A 21,070-nucleotide genomic window follows, 5' to 3' on the forward strand; every position below is an offset into this window, starting at 1 on the left:
GAGAGAGGGAACACAAGCAGGGGGAGTGGGAGAGGGAGAAGCAGGCTTCCCGCGGAGCAGGGAGCCCGATGTGGGACTCGATCCCAGGACCCTGGGATCATGACCTGAGCCGAAGGCAGACGCTCAACGACTGAGCCACCCAGGCGCCCCGGCGAAGCATTTGTAATTGGCTGTCGAATGCAGAGAAGGAATTAAGTGTAGCCCGCGTGCTCGGAGGTGCTTGACCGCTGTGCTCGCCGCAGATTCTGCTGCACGGTTTTGAATCTCATGGACTGGCTTTGGCAAGCCCCGGCTCAGAGCACTCAGAAAGGGGTGTCCTAGCCAGCCTGGGAAAGTGTCACCAGTGCGCGGTGGAGACTGAGTGCTGAGGTCCCTTGAGCACCACAGCGGAGTGACCACGGACTCTTGTGGTGCTCTTGGGAGGACGAGAAGCACTGGGCTGGGGAAACTTTTGCAAGAGCTCTGCAGGAAAGGGACCAGATGCTGGTGAAGGAGGCAGGGTGGCAGGTGACACCTGGGGGACCCATGTGGCGCGGGAGACACCCTCCTGAAAGTCTAAATGGCCATCCTCCCTGCCCCCCATGACAAATGGGCTTTTTAGACAATGACGGGACGGCTGCTGGTGCAGGTTTGCAGGTAGTCTGTGAAGGGTGACAGGACACGGGGGCATGTCCGCACAGGTAAACCTGAGCAGTGCTGGGTCCACACGGGAGTGTTGACATCCGGCCCGGGACACAGTCACCAGCTTGCGGGTCACTCACTCCCCAAGCCCCTGGGCTGGATCCGTGCTTTCGGCAGGGTCCCTTACAGGTCTTCAGGGAAGACTTTCAGAGCCACGGTCTCCCAGGCCTCAAATCCAATATAGATTTTAGGGTCTCGCCTACTACTTTCTTTGGAACAGATCCTGTGGCCAGGACAGTTTTCACACTTAATCAGGCTTGACCTTCTCTGAGGTCTCTTTTGGTTCTAAGATTCTCTAGTGTGGGACCCCACTCATGCACCCCGACAGGTGGGCGATCCGTCCCATTCCCTGCGATGGCAGGGGTCTCCCCGGGACCCCTTACTGAAGGGGCGGGAGGTCCGTGGAGATGGCCAGGCGGGCACTGGCACACACTCTGGATGCGTGGTATTTTGTTCCTGCCTCCCAGCCTCCCTCCGGTGGGAGTCCTGTCACTGCTCTCGTTGTACAGATAAGGAAACCGAGGTGCAGGAAGGTTAAGTGAATCAGCAGTGGGCTTGGCTGCCGTGTCGGCTGCAGCCTCTGGCTCGTGTGGCCTGTTCCCCCATCTTACTGTCACCATCAGTGGGGAATCTCAGTCAGGGCAAGCGGCTCTCATGAGAATACCGTGCACGGGAGGGCTCCGACCACTGACTTTTAGTTCTCTGGGAAGTCTGAGATCACAGCACCAGCGCATTCAGTGTCTGGTGATGTCCCCCTTCTTCTCTGTGTCCTCACATGGCGGAGGCCTTAGGGACCCAGGGTCCCTTCTATGAGGGCACAGATCCCATTCACAAGGGCTCCACCCTCTTGACCTAGTCACCTCCCACAGGCCCCATCTCCAAACCATCGCCTCAGGCATTAGGATCTCAACCTATGAATTTGGGGGGGACATAAACATTCAGTCTGCAGTGGGGGGGCAGACCCCAGGACAGACCCCAGGCCCTTGCTGTGAGGGCCACGTGGCGTTTGGTCAGGCACCTGCTAGCCCTTGGGATGTGCACCCCACGCCAGAGAGCAGCCTCCAGGCACTGCCCTGCGTGGAAGGCGGGGGGCGGGCTGGCCCCGGACCCGGCTCGGGGCTTCCCCTCTTTCCAGCAGTGGTTTTGTCACATTTTGTCAAGCAACACCTTGTCGGACAGGCCAGCCCGCGGCTCCGGGGTGGGCGGTGTGCCCTGGTGGGTCTGGCCCGGGCCCTGATCCCGGCGAGCTCCATGTGGGGGCAGATCTGACTGCATGAGCAGCAGTGGGCCTCAGCCTGCCGGACACCAGCCAGCTAGTGGTGTTGGAATTTCCTGTCTCGTTTTAACTCCCCCCGCCCCACTCCCCCCAAGTGAGACAGAAACGCTTTTTAATTGCATGCTGTGGAGAGTGCCATTCAGGATATTATTATTCTTATTAAGTGCTTCCTGTGGGGTGGTGCCTGGCCATCAGGAGGGGCCTCTTGGAGGCAGCTTGTCTTGGGGCTTATTATTGGGAATAATAGTGCCATTTGCATAAATCCCGGAAGTGGACTTGCCTGGCTGCTGGGAATGAGGCTTTCCTGGACTCTTCTACAGTTTCATACCCCCTAGCTCTGATGCTTTGGCCGCTCCTTCGTTCCCGTTGGGAGAGGACTTGGCCATCTGAGTCCACACGTCTGAGGGGCTGGCCTTTGAAACTGTCCAAGTTCCCAAGTGAACTGAGGCCACTCCAAGCGAAGGGAGGAATGCACATATACCATCTCCCGTGGCTTCTCCCAGCCGTGGCGTGCACCTCCGCTGCATTCCTTGTGATGCTCAAACCCTTTGCTGCCGCCACTGGTAAATGGGCTGGTGTGGTGGTCACCAGGATTTGACCATCACACCCAAGCTGTCTCAATCATCAGTCATGTTGAGCTTCTCCAGATGTGGACATTCACCAGCTAACACAATGCAGAACAGGCATGAGTTTGAGAAATAATCTCCTCTTAACTTCCCAGTGCAAGTGGGAACTCTGGAAGTATAAAAAGTTAAGGTAGGCCAGTGGTTTTTCAAGTGTGGTCCCGGCTAAGCTGTGTGAGCCTCACCTGGGTGCTTGTTATAAATGTAGATTCCCAGGCCCTGAGCTCTGGGGAGGGAGCCCAGCAACGGTGTTCGAACAAACCCCCCTACCAGTGATTCTTGGGTCTGAGAAGCACTGATGTTGGTACCTAGTAGGTGTTCCATAGTGGGCCTCTTGTTATGTGTAACACATCACCTAGGGTCTCTGGGAGGACCCTAGAAAGAGGCGTTCCTAATCCTGTATATACAGGAGAGGACACATGTCTTGACTAGGAGTCATGTTCTGCACAGCTCTGTGCCCTGGTACGACTGAGTCCTCTGGACTCCGTCCATACTGCCTCTGAGCCTGAAGAATCTGTCATCTTCCCCCTCCTTCCAGCTCCCCCAGTCTTGGCCACTAGGGCCCAGTTCCAAAATCACCTCTTCCAGGGAGGTTGCCTGGCTCCTCTAGGTGCCCTGACTCTGAGGCCATTCTGGCATTCTGGAGCCTGCTGAATCACGGGGTGTCCAGCCTCCAGCTTTGCAGACGGCCTCTGCAGAGTGCCCTGGTGCACGCCTGACAGGCAGGGATTGTGCTGCTGGGCCCTCCTGCATTGGCTTTGTGGGGGAAGCCTTAGGTGGGCTGGTGGGCCGAGGGAGTGCCCTCCATCCTCTGGGCTGTGTAGGCCAGGGATTGAGAGCTTTGCCCAGAATCCCTACAGATTCTGGAGAAGACTGAAGAGCTGGACCTGCTGGGGCCCGAAGCCTGTGCAGGTCAAGACCACATCAGAGGGGAGCCCTGTGTCTGAGCTGCATGGTGTCCTAAGGCCAGACCCGTGCAGCGAAAGGAAGGGTCATGCCATCTCTTCTTAGGAGCTGGTGCTATCATTTCTGGTATTTCCTAGGAAGCCTTTAGCTCCAGAATCCCTGAGAAGTGGGCCCAGGATCTCCACAGGAATGGGAGAGAATGTAGTAGTCCTGCCCTGTGGGATTTGTGACGAGCCCAGCTTCAAGGGCTAAAACGTAGACTGTAGCCGTGCGGGCAACAGGCTAGCATCCAGCATCTGCTGAAGGGCGGCTAATCACCTGGGGCCAGCCGCACAGAAAATGAAGGTGTCAATCATTGTCCCTTCCCCGCACAATTAACATTTTTCATTTTGTAGAGCATCTTCACGTTTCTGTTCATGGAAGGGTTAAACTTTCTGTTCATGGAAGGGTTAAACAGTTCAACTGACCAAGTTAGGTCTTTAGGGTGGAACCAAGAGTAGCATCCTCTCTCTCTCTACTGGGATGGGAGAGGCCTCCCCAAAGGTGCACTTGTCCAGGCCATCAATGCCCCCTTGCTTTCTAGTGGGGGAAAGGTAGGTTTGGTTTAAGGAAATGGGATCATACAAGGGGTCCCGTCCTCGGAACCGCCACCCTCCCGTACATGGGAGGTGTCACCTGCCTGGGACGCGATCACACCTGCTTCTGCCTTGGGCTTCCCAGGGGCTGACTTACCGCTGCAAGGCAGGGTGATGGGGCTAAAGGCAGATGTGGAGGGGATCCCTATTTTTAAAACCCACCTTTAAGACAAATTTCCCAGTGCTGTTCACTGAACTCAGCAGGCCACCTGCAGGCCCCCCCGCCTGTTTTTTGGTTTTGCCAGCACCAGCACAGACACTAGGGACACAATGGTGGGAAACAGTGGAGTCAGGAGTAGCAGTCTGAGTCTCGAGCAAATGTACCGTGTGGAAATCGGGGTACAGTCAGCAGGGATCCATTTGTGGAAGACCTTTTCAGCAGTGTTCCTGAGCCCATGACCCATCCTCTCTGCCCGTCCCCACTCTATCACGCAGTGAGTCGGGGAGCACCAGGTCCTATGGGATGTACATCGAGCGGTGGATGCCACATCTGAGTGCTTGCCTGATGCATCTCAGCGTCCCTTACACCAAGGAGTAGGGCCCTTGCTCACATTTCCTCTGGGACTCACAGTGGTGAGGGAGGGAAGTGCCACTTACTGATATTTTGCTCTGTGCCACACTGCAAACATGCAATACAACAGCAAGGGTTGGTGTCGTTCCCATTTTACAGATGAAGACACTGAAGCCCAGAGTGCTTGTCACTTGTTAGCAGATGATGAAACCGGGGTTCACACCCAAGTCTGTTGGGACTTATGGCTCACGTGCTTCTTACCCCATCCCAAGCTCCGTAGACAATAGGGACATGTCATCCCCCTTAAGACTGTCGTTTGACTGATGTGCAGCTCAGGAACAATCTGGATTTCAATCTAACCGTAAAGTACACTGTGCTGGTCTTCAAGCCTGCTCGTGTGCCCATTTCTCTTTCCTCCATGTGAGCACCTTCCTTCTCCAAAGATACAGGTGTCTCCAGCTGCCTGGGTCCCGCCATTAAAGGGAAAGCGACCTGGTGAGTCATCTGCGCTTTAGTGTGAATTTGTTTCTGTGACTTTCCCAAGGTCTGTTTGCTTTTAAGAAAATGAATGAAATCGTTACACTGGATATTACGATGCAAGGAATTGTAAGGGAAAGGAATGAAATCCATTTGTCTTTAACCGGGAATCCCAAGGAGAGTCCCCCATGGTGCAAGAGAAATTGGAAGCCAAGGAGCCCTTTCCTGGCCCCCTAGAGGCATGCCAAATTGGAATGCCTCCATTGCAGCTTATTAGAGGCGGCCTGGAGCCGGCTGTCAGGGTGTCTGTGATACAGCCGTGGGGCACGGACCAGCTGCTCAAGAAGGCTATGGGGATCCACACCCTGCCCTGGCCCCTGGCCTCCCTCTCAGGGCCCTGGGGACCGCAACGACATGCGTTTCTGCCTCGCCATAACTCGGACCTGTGTTGTGCTAGGACCAGGTCTCCTTCCAGAGACACCTCGGTCAGCCCCAGGGCGTTGCAGCCCTTCGTGCAGAAACCTTTTGCTTCTCTGGTCCCAGGCCCAGAGCATACCGGCCCATGTGCTCTGAGCTAATTGCCTTTTGTGGTCTTAATGGAAATGACCACAGGAAAGGAAGACCATGCTAATCTCCAGGGAGTGGACAGCCCAGAGGGCCGTGTGTCCCTAACGCATCCAGTCTGTTCTGGAAGATGGCTACTTTCACCTCGCCAGCCCCTCTGGCTCTGGATCAGCCTCTCCAGCCCTCTCTGAGCTCAGTCCTCAGGGCAGCGACTCCGTGTTGTAGCAACACATGACTTCATCCGAGGAGAATTCCTCCGGCTGCTGACGCAGCTGCCCGGTCATGTTTCGATGACCCAGTTTTCCCGATTCTGTGTCTGAACCCTCTGCTGACCCCTCCCCATCTTCTCTGGCAGAAATTCACCAGAGTCACTATTAATGGGACACGAACTAGACTATCACAGAAGGTCCTCTGTGCCCCCTCCCGTTAGACCAAGGACAACGCCAAGGCCAGTGAATCCTCACCCTTGGGACCACCAGCCAAGGAGCATCTGGCTTTTAAACCTTAGCACAGAAAGATTCTGGGTTTAAAAATAAAAGTCCGGGCCCCACCGTCCTCAGCTTCCCAGACTGGTCGTCTTTCTGTGTAGGATCAAAAACAAATGTGCATTTTCTTCAGGGGGGCAGGGGTGATCCATAGAAAATTCCCAGCTTAGGGTTTCTTCCCCAGAAACTTAAAAAGAGAGCCATTTCTTTGAAATGACATATGGGATGTATGTGTGTGTATGTGTTTTTCCCCCAAACCCCCTGCCGGAAGGACATGATTTAGTTTGGATTTTTTTTTAACTTAAAAAAAGAGCCCACAATGAAAACAATGTGTGGAAGGATTTCATTCAATATGTCACTTGAAGGCAGCTCTTGTCCTTTATGTGTATTTTCGTGTTCCTTGGGTGCTGCGGACGGCCTCTGGACCGGGTGATTTCTTGCCAGAGTCCAAAAGGGAATTTCTCCCCCTGCAGCCAGGCGGAAGGGCTCTGAGCAAAGCGTTCACTTCTGAAAGAGGGGCGCGCGGGGACGGTCCATGCCAGTCTGAAAATGTCCTGAGAGCTCAGATGGGCCAGATCAACCTTCACGCCTTGAATGGCCTGGGGTGCACAGTTGGCCCCAGAGACAGCTGGTGGAGGCTCAGGGATAATCAGGGGCTGGTGGGCCGTGTGCATCCAGAAGAGTCACTGGTCCCTAGTAGTGAGTTGTATGGATAAAGCCACAGTGACGTGGTACCGCCTGCGCCCCAAGCTCCTGTCCCCTGCTCAGGGATCTGTCCTATGACCTCAACGTGTCACTGGCTGGGACAAGCATGGCTCTTTCTCCGGGGAACAAGTGACCATTCACAAACAGCAGGACTGTCCTGGTAGGAAGGATCTTAAAGCCCATTTAATTCCCATTATACAGATGGGTAAGGTAATGCCCAGAGAGGAGACACGATTTCCCCACTGTCGCATGGCCTGGCCCGCAGCTCTGAGTTAAGAGAAAGCCACTTCCTCTGGTAGTCTCCACAGCCTGCACCCCAGCGATCAGGCAGAAAGGGGGGTGTGGCCTCAGCTGCAGCAGGACTCGGGGTGGCTGTGTGTCTTAATGCCTCTTCCCAGAAGCCCCAGTTTCCTCCTTCCCCATCTCTCTCTCCCTCTCTCTCTCTCTCTCACACACACACACACGTACGCACATAACACATGCACACGTGCACACCACACATACACGGCCCTGGCTTCAGCCCTGGTATCACCTCCATTTCATGTTCGCCTGGTAGACGACCATGAGCACTTCATTCCTGCAGATTTTATAGCTCTTGAGACCCGGGTGAAGTTGCATTAACCCTGAGAAGAGCACTCCTAGCTAGTGAGGTCGAGGGGAAGGTCTGGGCTCTGCCGCATTAGGGGACTGCCTTCTGCTTCTGCAGGCAGCAAGAGGAGAGAAGAAAAGCACACCTGGGTGCTGCGGGACGGCCAGTGGGAGGACTGGGAATTCTGGGGTGAATGCCCCCTGGGGTGCCATGAAGAGCCAGGAACTGATATCTGCAAAGCGCTAGGAGTGGGCCCAGTCCTACATGAGCATTTGTTAAATATAATATATACTCAAGGTGAGACCAGAAGGACGCCAGGGATCACCTTTGCACCCACGGACTGCCTCTGAGGATTCATTTTGGCTGGGCAGAGGGAAAAGCCCATGACCAGCTGTCCTGGGCCTTGGATTCTCCTGTAGGTTCTGTTGTTTTTCAGCTTTGTGACTTTGGGCTGAAATCACCCATAGCCTCTATTTCCTCATCTGTGAAATAGGCACAGTAACACCTACCCTGGCTGCCTCAGCGGTGGGCGGGGGGGGGAGGGGTATGCAGGAAAACATTCAGAAACACACAAAGGCAAACTATTTTTATTTTATTAATAATACTATAATCTGGTCTGCCTGGCCACATTAAAAAAAAAAAAATACCCGAAAGGCCCTTTCCTAAACATCTGGGGAGCTGGACACAGCTTCCCTGCTGAGTCCCCTGGGGGCATCTTGTCACCGCCACCGGAGTCCTCTCAGAGGACATGGGCGGGCCTAAGGGGATGGGGTGGTCATTCCAGCAATCTCCAGCTCCGCAAGTAAGGGCCCCACCAGAGGGACGGGACAACATGGCTGTTGTATCGTGTGTCCCCTTGGAGCCCAAGATTTGTGGAGTCCGTGTTTGGCAAACTGATTTAGTCAGGGTGAGAAGATTCGTTTTTTGTTGTTGTTGTTCTCGGTACTCATGGAAGGTGCCAGTTTTGTGGAACTATGAAGATAAATTTGAGTATGTGAAAATTAAGGTTAAAATTTCAGGGGGAAAATTTTCTTTTAAGAATTCATGATGGCTCAGTCAGTGGAGTGTGGGACTCTTGATCTTGGGGTTGTGAGTCTGAGCTCCACGCTGGGTGTAGAGATTACTTAAAAATAAAAAAAAAAAAATCTTTTTTTTTTTTTTTTTTTAAGAGAGGGAGTGTGCACAAGCAGGGGTGGGGAGGGGCAGAGGGAGAGAGAGAATCTTAAGCAGACTCCACACGAACTGTGGAACCCAATGAGGGGCTCCATCTCACAATCCTGAGATCACAACCTGAGCTGAAATCAAGAGTCGGATGCTTAACCAACTGAGCCCCCCAGGCACCTGCAAAATTAAAAAAAAATCTTAAAAAAAAAGAATTCATGGTGTTCAACCCAAGTATCTGTTGACAAGTGGATGGATAGCCAGACCAGGAATACATCCATACAGTGGAATATCATTCAGCCTTAAAAAGGAACTTCTGACACATGCTATACCAGATGAACCTTGGGGACATTATGCTAAGTGACATGAGCTAGACAGAAAAGGACAAATATCGTACGATTCCACTCATATGAGGTATGTAGAATAGTCAGACTCATGGCGACAGAAAGGCGAATGGTGGTTGCCGGGGGGCTGGGAGAGAGGAGGAATGGGGAATTAGTGTTTAATGGGGACAGAGTCTCAGCTGGGGAAGATGGAAAAGTTCTGGAAATGGATGGTGGTTGCCCCCCAAGTTGAATGTATTAATGCCACTGAGCCGTACACTTAAAAATGGTTCAAATGGTATATTTTATGTTACATATATTTGACCACAATAAAAAAAAAAGAATTCATAGTGCTTATGGAACAGTCCCAGGACCTGTTTGCAGGGAAACCGAGAGCAGAATTATGTGTCTGCATCCCTTACAGTAGGCTGGGCAGTCAGCCGACCTATACGCACGAGAAACAAACCCATGCCCATCTCTTGCGAGGATTCTGCAATTCAGACTCCACACGCACGCCTGCTGGCCCGTGGCATTCAACCCAAGTAAGAGTTGACTGAGAAATCGCCACTTCTTAGCCCTTTTCTCAGTCTAACTACTTTTTAAAGAGGCTTGTTTTCCTAAAGCCTATAATTATGTTTGCCTCCAGGGGACCCAGGATTTTTTTTTTTTTTTTTTTTTTTTTTAAATAAGCAAAGAGCATCCTACAATTACCACGATGATTTGTTGAGGGCAGGCCAAGTGCAGACGGGAGGCTGACACGACTCTGGAAGCGAGGCTCACGTGCTGGCGTCTGCGTCTTGGAGGCACCCACCAGCTCATTTGGGGGTCAGTCATTAATACGAAGAGCTGCAGAATTAACAGACCCAACAGAACGGGGCAGGCGGCTCGGCGGGGTTGGGCCTTCCTGAGGCTGGCCGCGCCGGGAGTGGGCCCTGGCTTCACAGATGGTTCTAGGTAAATATTTCCAGCCAGGGTGACTGCGGCATCCGGAGCCACACGCAGCCCAGGCCGAGATGGGCAGCAGTCTGCCAGCTCTGTCAGCCCTGATTTGCGGCTGAGCCTGTAATCTCCCCGAGTTCAAAGAGCGCTTAGCTGCTTGTCTTTGTCAAGAGCGCGGTTGGGGATCTTTTATGTGAAAGATGTAGGATCCTCGGGCTGCCTTTGATTATTTATTCATCCCCCTCCGTGGGTGTGTGATAGCCAGGGCACCGCGTGGAGCTCCCTGTCCTGGCTACTCGGGCTCTGAAATTCATTGAGCTTTAAAGCCCTTCGAAAATGGCTTTTGGAGGGAGGGGAAAAGTTTTTGAAGGCCTGTTTCTCTCTCCCACTCCACAGTGCCGCAGCACCTTCTGCCACCACTCCATGCTCCCTTACCGATTGACATGAGACACCAGGAGGGAAGGTACCATTATGAGCCCCACTCTGTCCACGGCATGCACGGGTAAGTTCTGCCCTCCGCCCACCGGCATGTGGTCACCTGCTGCGGGGGAGGCCGGCAGCCTCAGCCACTTGTCCTGCCTCTGTCTGTCTTTCTGGTGTTCCTCAACCGCACTGTCCTAAGCCAGCCGTCCCCCTTGCCACCAGGAGTGCGCTGACCCAGGACCCCGGGTGAATGTGTAGGTGGGTCGTGAACACCCAGCTCCCTCTGGTTACCTGAGAAGGAAGCCCTGCTCGGCTCGCACATCCCCACTGCCAAGGCTGAGGGCTGTCCCTGTGCATCCATAGCACCCTGGGGCTCTGTGTGCACCCATGCAGTGGGAATTTCTTCCAGGCCAAAGGTCCTGTATAAGTACGGTGACCTTAGGGGCGCCTGGGTGGCTCAGTTGGTTAAGCATCTGCCTTTGGCTCAGGTCACGATCTCAAGGTCCCCGGATCGAGCCCCCTTCGGGTTCCCTGCTCAGCAGAGAGCCTGCTCCTCTCTCTCCCTCTGCCCTTCTCCCCGCTCGTGCTACCTCTCTCACTTGCTCTAGCTCAAATAAATAAATAAAATTTAAAAAAATGAGTACGGTGACCTTAGTTACCCATTGTCACTGTATAATAATTCATAGCGCCCTTTTTACGTGTCCCGGTTTAGACGCTATACTGTAATCACCCTCCTGATGAGGACAAGGTCATGTTACACTCTGGGACCTCCTCGCCCTCCCTGCTTTGAGGGCCCCAGGTAGCAGGATGTGTGCCAGTGCTGTCTCACTAGGACGAGGCCTGTCCCTCTTCGTTCTCACCTAAGGCCTCGAAGCCTGGAGCTGATGTCACTTTGCTTGGTCTTTATGACTCTAAGACTGGGCCCCGCGCTACCCCATCCATTCTGCCTCCAGACGAGAGGCTGGAACCTTTGCCCTACCCCCACATCTCTGCCGCTCCCCACACCAGCTTGGAGGAAACCTACTGCAAAGGATCGACTGGGCCCAGGGCCCCTCTGGACCCAGCCACCTCATCTGTCCATGCCAAGTCGCTGTTCAGGGTTCTAGCACACGCATTCCAAGAGGAATGCTCCTCTTGGGGCACCGGGGTCCCCCACACTGAGTGGGGCCCCTTCCCCGGAGTGATCCGTTTTCCCACCTTCCCCCCAGCAGGCTCTGAGCTTCCCTCTCCTTGCTGCCCTGCCAATGGCTGACACAGAATAGGTCCAGGATCAGTGTTGGCTAAGTGAGAGTGCTCTCCACCCTTTGAAGACAAACCCTACTTGCTGCCTCTCCCAGCTCCTGGCTGAGCACTCCCTATGTTCAAAGCCAGCACTGTGCCTGATGAGGAGGCTGGTGACTGAGAAGGTCCCAGCCCTCAGGCAACTCCTGTTTCTGGGCACCCATTGCCGCCTCCCCGAGGCCGAGAAAATCGGGGACTTTTTTTTTTTTTAAAGTATCTTTCACTTTGGAATAATTTCAGACATGGAAAACAGTTGCAAAAATAGCACAAAGATTTCCATGATACCCTCCGCTGGGCTTCCCCAGGGGTCACATCCTACGTGACCGAAGACTGATACAGGGTCATTAAGTGACTTGTAAATTGTATCCACATTTCCTCAGTTGCCCCACTCATGTCTTTTTTTCCCTGCTCGGGATGCGGCCTTTGCATTTCGTGGTCAAACCTTCTTTAATCCAGGCTAGTGGCTGGATTAGTTTCTCTTGTCTTTCATGACCTTGACCTTCTTGAAGAGGACAGGCCAGTACAAAATGTACAGGTGTCCTCGTTTGGGGACACTTGCCTAAATTTGCCTCATGATGAAATTCAGAATAAGCATTTTGGGGAATAATACCATAAAAGTGGCGCTGTGTCCTTCCTAGTGTGTTACGTCAGGAGACACACACAATAACAATAGTTCTCATCACTGGAGAGGTTCATTTTTCTCATCGCTGCAGCTCACTTAGCTAAGGTGAGGTCTGCTGGGTTTCTCCACTTTAAAGTTGGTCCCTTTGTCATTAACAGGTATCTTAGGGGAGGGGCTGAGACTTCGGTAATATGTAAATATCCTGTGTTCTATCAAATTTTTACCTACTTTCACACCCATCAGATGGTTCTCAACAGAAACCATATTATTAGTGTTTTCCAAATGATGATTTTTTGTTTCCATCATTCCTTCCGCATTTTTTGCCTGGAATTCTCCTGTGAGGAATGGTCCCTTCTCCCCGCCCCCCCGCCCCCCCCTGTCTTTCTTTCTTTGATTATTTATTTATACCAAATAAATGCATGGACAGGCGTATTATTCTGAGTTATACTCTGTTGTCGTCACTATTTGTGTGTGGTTGAAATGGTCCCAGATTTGCGCATTGGGAGGCCCCACAAGTTGTCTCTCAGGGCCTTTCAAATGTTGGAAACTTCTCATTTCATGTCAGTGTGTGTCGCTGGTTCTTCCTTGAAGAGGGTCTGCTGCTGGCACCCTGTGCCCACCTGGTAGGTGATGGGGCCCTTTCAGCCCTCTGCCCACCTCCCAGACCCTCCAGCTGCAGGGCCTGAGACCACAGTGGGGGGGTGCACGTGTTTGGAGCTAGTGGATCACCCAAAAATGGCTCAGTTGGTGGCATCTGAGCACTGAAGGAGAATCAAGGAGCTGAGTCCCTATTTGGGAGGGGATTAGAATTGCTGACTTTCTGCTCCTGAGAAATGCTGGACTGGTTGTGACAGAGATCCTGGGCACAGCAGACCCGCAGGGAAGGGCCCCCTGGAAGGGGCCGGGTGCTGGTCAGAGACGTGGGCAGTGCTGGTCGCTCCTGGAGGCACAGTCCACACAGGATGGCATGGGTGACTGTCTTGGCTCACGTGTCCCCACATGCCTAGCGACCACCACAGAGCTATAAGTAGACCCCACCATTGATGACTGCCATTTCTCCTAATCGTTCCCACCTACTGACCAGGCTCTGTTGTACGGACTTCACGTACCTCATCTCCCTTAACCCTCTCACAACCCTGAGAGATGGGCATTTTGTATCATTCCATTTTACAGAGGAAGGAACTGAGGCAGCAAGGAGAGGTGAAATATTAACCACCAGGGTTGCCGGCTTACAGAGTGGGAGGGTTAGAAACCTAATTACAACCCCCTGAGCCCAGGCCTCTCCCTTGGGAGCACATGGATGACCACTGGTCCCCTGGGAGCCTGTGAGGAATGCAGATTCTCTGGCCCCAGGCCCAACTGATGAGTCAGAAACACTGGGGTGGGGCTCATGTTTGGGATGCTGCTGCAGGCAAGGCCCTGGCACTGGATAGGGAGCTCTCGGTGCTGTCCCCACCTTGGGCCGGTGGAGAGCTAGGAGGCAGTCCCTGAGTCTTCTCCAGGCTTTGCTATTCACCAGCCCTGGGTTGGACACGAGTCATGTCCCCTCTCTGGGCCTGCTTCCTTCCTGGCCACTGAGGGGTGAGGTATGGGCAGAGCACCCGGAGAAATAGAAAACCTTCATGGCAGGCAGCAGGGGAGGTCTGGCCAGGCGAGTGGGCCTGTGGAAATGGCCTTGTCACTCACTGGCCCAGATGACTCTTGAACCGACTTGATGCCTGAAGGGGGGTGTATCAGTCTCCTGTCGCTGCTGTAACAGATTCCCCTGTGGCTTACAATGATACTTACTCTCGGACGGCAGAAGGAGGGCAGAAGTCTGAAATAAGTCAAGGTGTTGGTGGGGTGTTGGTTCCTTCTGGAGACTCTAGCAGAGACTCTATTTCCTTGACTTCCCTAGTTTCTGGAGGCCACTTGCGTGCCTCAGCCGGGGACCCATGCCTCTGGTCATATAGCCTTCTCCACCGCCTCCCCCCCCCCCCCCACCGCTGCTTCTGTCCTCGCATCCTTCTTCCTCTTCCGTAATGCTTTTCTCCCTCTGCCTCCCTTCTAAAGGGCGGGCGATGGCTTTGAGGGCCCACCCGGATAATCCAGGATAATCTTCCTGTCTCAGGATCCTCAACTCCATCACATCTGCAAAGTCCCTTTTCCCCTAGAAAGTTACGGTCCCGGATTCCAGGGATTCGGGCAGGGACAGCTCTGGGGCTTATTTGGGATCACCAAGCCCCAGTGGCCAGCGTGGCATCACCCAGTAGAATACAGTAAAGGGTGTCAACAGCGTGTGCAGGGCCTGGGGCAGCCGGGCTCTGGGGGCAGGCAGGTGTGCCTTGTTGACGGCCTCGTGAGCGCAGGTGCTGGGCTTCAGAGAGGCACACCGACTTGCCCCGTGTCATCCCTGCAAGGCGGGCATGCTGGCCTCCCCTCCCCACCCGGGGCCGGGCTATCCGGGTTAACACCCAAGTGATGATGGGCAGCAGCGCTGTGTTCCCAGAGCCCCGTGCCCTGCCGGGGTGGGCTCCCAGGGGCTCCCCATTAGCCTCAGGATGGTCGGTACCCACCCGGCCACAGGGGGACACGGCGAGTGCTTCCGGACCCTTTCACCCTCCCCCCTCCGTGCCTCAGTTGGGAAACAGGATGAGGCCTCTAAGAAAACAACGGCCCTGTGGCTCTGGCTTGTGTGATTAATGCGGGAGGAACCCGGTGGAGCACCCGATCCGTCAAGCCCCTGCTGTAGCCCACGCCTCCTCTGCGGCGCCTAATGTGTCTAATTACACAAACGTTGCACAGCAAATGAGGTGCGGTGTCATCTCTTGTCACCCGAGCGGGAGCCTCGGCCTACTGCTCCGAGCCATTGGCTCTCGTGGTCCTCACGGCCCGGGGATTGGGCGCCTTGTGCACAAGGGCTCCGCGTGCATGCTCCACCGCGAGCTGGTCGTCCTGCCACCGGAGCCGCAGGAATGATCTGTCACCAGCCCTGCCCCGCTAGCTGGCCTGGAACCCTGGCTCTGAACTTGGGAGAGCTTACCAACCCAAACGAATAAACCTCAGTTTTTCCATCTGTAATCGGGCGTCATGAGAGTACTTATCCCATCTATGGAGTTATTTTGAGGATTCAGTGGGATCATATAAATAAAGCAGTGAGAACAGTTTGGAAACATTGAGTAGATGTTAACAATGATGATTCTCACGGTTGCTATTTGCTTATGAGGGCGGGGGTCATGGCAGGCCCAGGCACCTTATGGCAGAGGCAGGCTATGGCATGACGTTTGAAGAGGATTCTGTCTTGTGGCTGCGACATAAGAAGGTGGAAAATAGGACAGAAGGAGTACCATTGGGGATGGAGAGAGGAGGGGTCTTTTTTCTCCCAGTTGAAGAATTTGGACTTTATCCTCTCGGCAACCAGGAGTAAGAGGGAGTGGTCAGATTTGGTTCCAGGACACCCGTGGGAGCAGTTAGGGGATGGGTAGGAGAAGTGGGGGGAACATGGCAAAGGTCCCAGGGTCCAGGTGACGGCCCTCCCCTCCCACAGGCAGCCACACAGGGAAGAGTGGGGCATGGGGAACAGCAGGTGGAAACTCAGCGAGCACGCGGGGCCGGCTTCTTCATAGATGCCCCCGCCCCATCCTGACAGCCACCTTCCCGCATCTCCTAGAAGTACAAACCCACAGCAGGATTTGCATAGCTCGCTAATGCTCAGGTGGTTCTAGAAGAGTAGATGGCACTGCCCATGGACTCCTGGGGCAGCATTTCTTATCTGTGTAAACCACACGTGTTGGGGAGATAAATGGGTAGAGGGGTTGTTCTTGTTGTCAGGCGGGGTTCTTTTGTGACCCCCCCAACCCCATGAGGTTATGATCCTGAGGGTCCAAGAGTCCATTCTCAAGGGCGAGAAGAGAAGGCCAGCCAGTGGGTGGGGGCAAACACTCCCTGCAGACTTTCCAAAGCCTTGCGACTGCTGGTGGGAAAGGGGACCTCTTTGGATCCGTTGCTGGCCCCTGCCCCTTGGAAACAGGCTTGCCGGGTGTTGTGGGGACAGAGGCTGAGGCATGGCACTGTGGGGCCCCCAGCTGGAGCTCTCCGTTTGCCCTGTGTATGCGGTCATACAAGCAGGAGTCCGGGCTGCCCTGAGCCAGGATCAACCCATGTCCTGTCGGGGAAGGGAGAAGTTCAGGTTCCTGGTTCAGGAGGCTGGGGTTGCCTTTCAACTCCCCATGTTGCTTATGGGGTCCTTCTCATCCCAGCCTTGCCCTGGGGCTTCAGAGCAGACCAATTCCAGCTGCTTCCCGCCCAGAGGGGTTACCGAGACCATCTCGTGCTGCAGTTCTCAAACCTGGCTGCCAGTCTGAACTCGGCTGTGTCTTAAAGATGCATGTTCTTTGGTCCAGTCCCAGAAGTTCTGGCTCTTTCAGGCTAGGGTGAGGACTGGGTATCTGCTTGTTTATCTACAGGCCAGAGTCTGGGGACCACCGCAGGCCACCCTGCTTATTTTATACCCATGAAAATAGGCCCGGAGCTGTTTGTTGCCATGCCAGAGTCGTCCAATCAGCAGGCGGTAGGGCTTTTTCTCTCAACGATAACGACTTCGAAGTTTGGGGTGTTAAAAATCCCCTGGTTCCTTTTTATCACCCATTCACAGATGCAGTGCCCACAAGTTGACCTGAATCTGTCCATATTCTCGGCTTGCGAAAGGGGATGAGCATATGGAACGAAGACAGCTACCACGTCTCAGCCACAGGAAGGACAGTCCCCTTCTCTCTCCTCTTGCCTGGTTCCATACCTGACCTCTGACCTCCGTGACCCGCAGCACCTGCCTAGGCTCTAGAGCTGACCGCCACGAGTCGCTCCCCTGCAGATCACTTGATCTTGAGCTGTAGTTGGTGAGCAGGGTTCCAGTGGTCACGGCCCAAGGCCACCCTGAGAGACAAGGAGAGAGGAGGAGGGGGTCCTGCTGGGGACAGATGGCTCTGGGGCTTAGCTATCAATTCATGCAAAGTCAACATGCTGGCCCAGGTACTTTAAGAAAAGAGGAAACGCCAGCTGGTGGGTGCGAGGACCTCCGCCTTCCACCATCATCTGCACACTTTGTCGCGCGTGCAAATTACCCAGAGCCCCCTGGGAGAGCTGTTAAGGTTGTCTGAAGCCACCGCGTCCTGGGGACTGCATATTAATGGGGATGTTTAGCCCCTCTGTTGGTGTGCTTCACTTCAGAAAGTAGTGCTGTTGCTGGCTGAGCTCCTGAACTTTCTAATCTGGGGGGATTTGAAGATGGCTTTTCCCAAGGTCAGTGTTAAATAAAAACTGCACCTGCTCGTCGTGAGATTAATAAACATACAGCCTGCATCGTCCTGGGCCCCTAAGAGCCCTGTCCTCAGCCAGTCACTGAGGAGCAGGAAGATAGTAATATTTTCTTCTTGATTCTTGGCCCCACACCACTAGGTTCACGGTTCAGAGAGGACTGGCTTTGTGTTTCACAAAGAACGTTCTCTTCCCTCAGCAAATGCGCGCACTTCTGTTCAGAGATTCGTGGAAGAAAGGAAGAGCGGGCAGAAGGGCCTGTCTGCCTGGCTTCTGGGCTGAGATGCTGGGTGGGCCCAGGGCTGCCCACCAGAGGCCTTGTCCTCCCCCTCACTGGAGTCCGAGTTGGCCTTTTATCTCCAGTGAGTGCTCCTTTTTTTTTTTTTAAGATTTTATGTATTTATTTGACAGCGAGAGAGGGAACACAAGCAGGGGGAGTGGGAGAGGGAGAAGCAGGCTTCCCGATGAGCAGGGAGCCCGATGCAGGGCTCGATCCCAGGACCCTGGGATCATGACCTGAGCCGAAGGCAGACGCTTAACGACTGAGCCTCCCAGGCGCCCCCAGTGGTGTTCCTTTAAACCTGCTGTAGCTGACCAGTACTTCAGAGCAGCTAGGGAGCGGGGAGACACGGAGCCCAGAGAACTCTGGGACTAGGGAGTTTGTAGGGCAGCTGGCCCTCCTCCCTTAGCTGTCTGAGGACTGGGTGGCAAATAGGTGTGGAGCCTTGGCTCATGGTGATGTAAGTGTGCCTTTGAGACCCCTGTGGGCAGCCGGATGCTGGGGCCAGGCTAACTGAGGTGCAGTCCCAGCAGTCCGGGGCCAGCCCTCTGGATTATACCACTTAACCCTTATCAGCACCCTATGAGGAAGGCAGCTTCGTCACTCCCACTTGCTAAGTGGAGAAACTGAGGCACAATGCGGTTGCCTGCTTTCACTAGCGACATCCTCCTAGTAAGTAGCAAAGCTGCGACTGGAACCCGGGCAGTTTAACCCTAGAGGGCCCCTCTCTGCACTGACCCTTCTGCTAAAGACTCTCCCGGCTCCGAGGTCTTCAGATTCCCACCTCTGGGAACGTGCTCTGCGGTGTGGGACAGACAGCTCATTTATAATGGAATCTGGCCTGTAAAAGTTTAATGAGGAGCGTGTCTGATAAGCCGGCCTGCTCTTTGATCAGTGCTGAACGCCAGCCCCTCGCAGAAGAGGAACTGCCTGGCTCTGGGCTTTGGAGAGAGCCCGTGTGGTCAGCCCAGGGCAGGAGGGGCCCCGGGAGTGAAGTAAATCTTGATGTGCAGAAATGAGGTGGGTCTGCAGTGGGGGAGGGCATGCAAAGCAGGTGTGGGGAGGGGCTTCCTGGTGGGAAGGTCCTGCAAAGTTGAGAGGTGGTCTTTCTGGTTCTTCTCCTGTCCCACTGGGCCCCCATCACCTTGGCATAGCCCATCCCACGCCCCCAGGATGTGGGCAGAATGGGATAGGGCCAGGGTTCAAATCCTACCTATGTTATTTATACCCTCTATGTCCTTGGGCTGGCAGTTTAACATCCCATGAGCCTTGGCTTCCCTATCTCTAAAATGGGGATACAAGAGTAACCCATGGGGTGGTTTTGAGGATAAGGTGAGGGAGTATGTATAAAGCACATAGAACAGCCCCTGCTACGTAGTGAGCACCGGACAGTGATTTGCTCTTTTCACCCTTGTGTCGAGACCAGAAGTAAACGCACATTTCATTCCAGGCACCCTGCTGGGTGCTGGGCAAATGGCATCATATCCAGTCCCCCCAGCACCCTATAAGGTAGGTGATATTCTCCCCATTTCATACAGCAGAAAACTAGAGGTTCCCAGAATTTAAGAACTTCCCAAGATCACTCAGTAAGTGAGAGCTGACGCTTAATCCTGAGCTTTTCTCTGTGCCATGATTGTCCTTGGAGAGGAAGTGGCATCTCCTTGCAAGTCTTAGGGCTACAGGCGGTTATCCCTGCTGGCAGACAGGGGAACGGAACAATGATCAATCCAAAGGAAATAATCACTAAGAGTAAAATTTCAGTTATGGGATAGATTGGCCTTTGAGGTGGGGTCCTCTCCCAGTCCACATGTCTGGGGTGTCCACTCTGGGTGGAAGCTGATGCCAGGGCCCAGAATGCATTCATTCAGCCTAGTTCCTGGCTGCTGGATTTACCATGTCCCAGGGGCTGTCGCTGGAGGTCACTCCTGCCGGCCTTAGTCAACACCTGTTGAGGGGATTCTTGAGCAGTGCCCTGCCCCCAAGGCTTGCTGCAGTTAGCACTGCTGCGTCGCTCGCTTACTTGCCCTGGTACCCACGGAGATGAAGAAATACGTTGGGCACCGTGGGAGCCCCTTCTCCCATGCTCTGCTGCCGGGAGTTGCGTTTCTGACACATGAACTTGACCTGCCCTGCCCAAGAAAGTTACGTTTAGCTGTTGCTTAACTCAGATGGGGAAGTTCTTAGTGCTTATTCCTCTGACGTCAACCACTCCGTGCCTAGGAGGGGCCAGCCTCGGGCCAGGTGTTGGGGATCCAGGCCCAAGGAGGCCCAGCCTTGCTGCCCACACATATCTTATGGTCTTGGAGGGGAAGGAGGAAAAATGGGGCAGTTACAGAGTGGTGTGCTAGAAAGGGGGGCGGGGAAGCCCGGGACACTAGGAAGCCAGGAATGGGAAACGTTTACCGGGAGGAAGGCATGGGAGGCCTGTCTCTCCCGATCCCACCCCTAGCCCCAGCCTGCCGTGGGGCTCCACGGTCTTCTTGGGGTTGCCCCTGTTCCAGTGCAGGGCCTCCACTCCCAGGCCGACACAGATGCCCTCTATGAAGAGGAGCCCTTTCCAGTGCACCCACTAATGGACTCAAAAGTTTGGTAAAAATTGGCCGCACACCCACCTCTAAGAAGACTTTTATCTAAACTATTTGAGATTATCCCTCTCGTTTTGACAGGCATCCAGGAAAGGAAATTCCACAACCACTTTGGCAGGCGAGGCCAGAGTTGAAGAATTCTCACTGTGGAGGAGTTTCCCTGTGTGTAGCCCACCCGCCTCCCTGGACTTTTCTCATGGCTTAAACCCAGACCCCGAGGGCAGTATAATGAAACCCCTCCTTTTCCTGAAGGCTCCTCCTGCCCCAGGACCACATGTCTCATTCCTTCCATGGCTCCGGGTCCACCCCCCTTGCATTGCCCTGTGATAGGACAGTCCCCATAGAGCCGTGACTTTCTGGAAGCTTCGGCTCAGCTGTGCTCAGCCAAGGTTGGCTGTTCTTACAGACAAAGGCCTCCCATCCCCAGAGGTTAACCCACACCACAGGTCACTTGGAGAGGGCCTAATCCGGGCCTGGTTCCCCCAGGGCCTCTTCCCCAGGGCCAGCTGCGTTCCTGCCTCACCACCCCCCAACACATGGCTCACATCCAAGGTCTCTCCCCTACCCCAGCGCTGTGCAAGCCATCACTTTGCTAGGAAAAAAAGTCTCCTTGATACTTCCCTCTTGTCTTTTATGCTTTTTTAGTTTTTATACTTGAAAAAGCCCATAACCTTCCTATCCTTCTGTTCCAAAGGGACAAAAATGTGATAAA

At 54.1% G+C, this 21,070-nt stretch overlaps 1 protein-coding gene across 1 annotated transcript in view; it reads left to right on the forward strand.

The window, feature by feature from the left end:
• GLI2 (GLI family zinc finger 2) overlaps positions 1-21,070 on the forward strand; it is a 245,160-nt gene that overhangs the window by 173,348 nt on the left and 50,742 nt on the right. Inside the window, exon 3 of the mRNA XM_081814609.1 lies at positions 10,272-10,377. Coding sequence (XP_081670735.1) covers positions 10,272-10,377 — 106 coding nt within the window. The remainder of the gene's footprint in view (positions 1-10,271; positions 10,378-21,070) is intronic.

Source organism: Leptonychotes weddellii, chromosome 3 (assembly GCF_054177405.1).
Source record: "Leptonychotes weddellii isolate Sample4059 chromosome 3, ASM5417740v2, whole genome shotgun sequence".
In the NCBI taxonomy this organism is placed as follows: domain Eukaryota; kingdom Metazoa; phylum Chordata; class Mammalia; order Carnivora; family Phocidae; genus Leptonychotes; species Leptonychotes weddellii.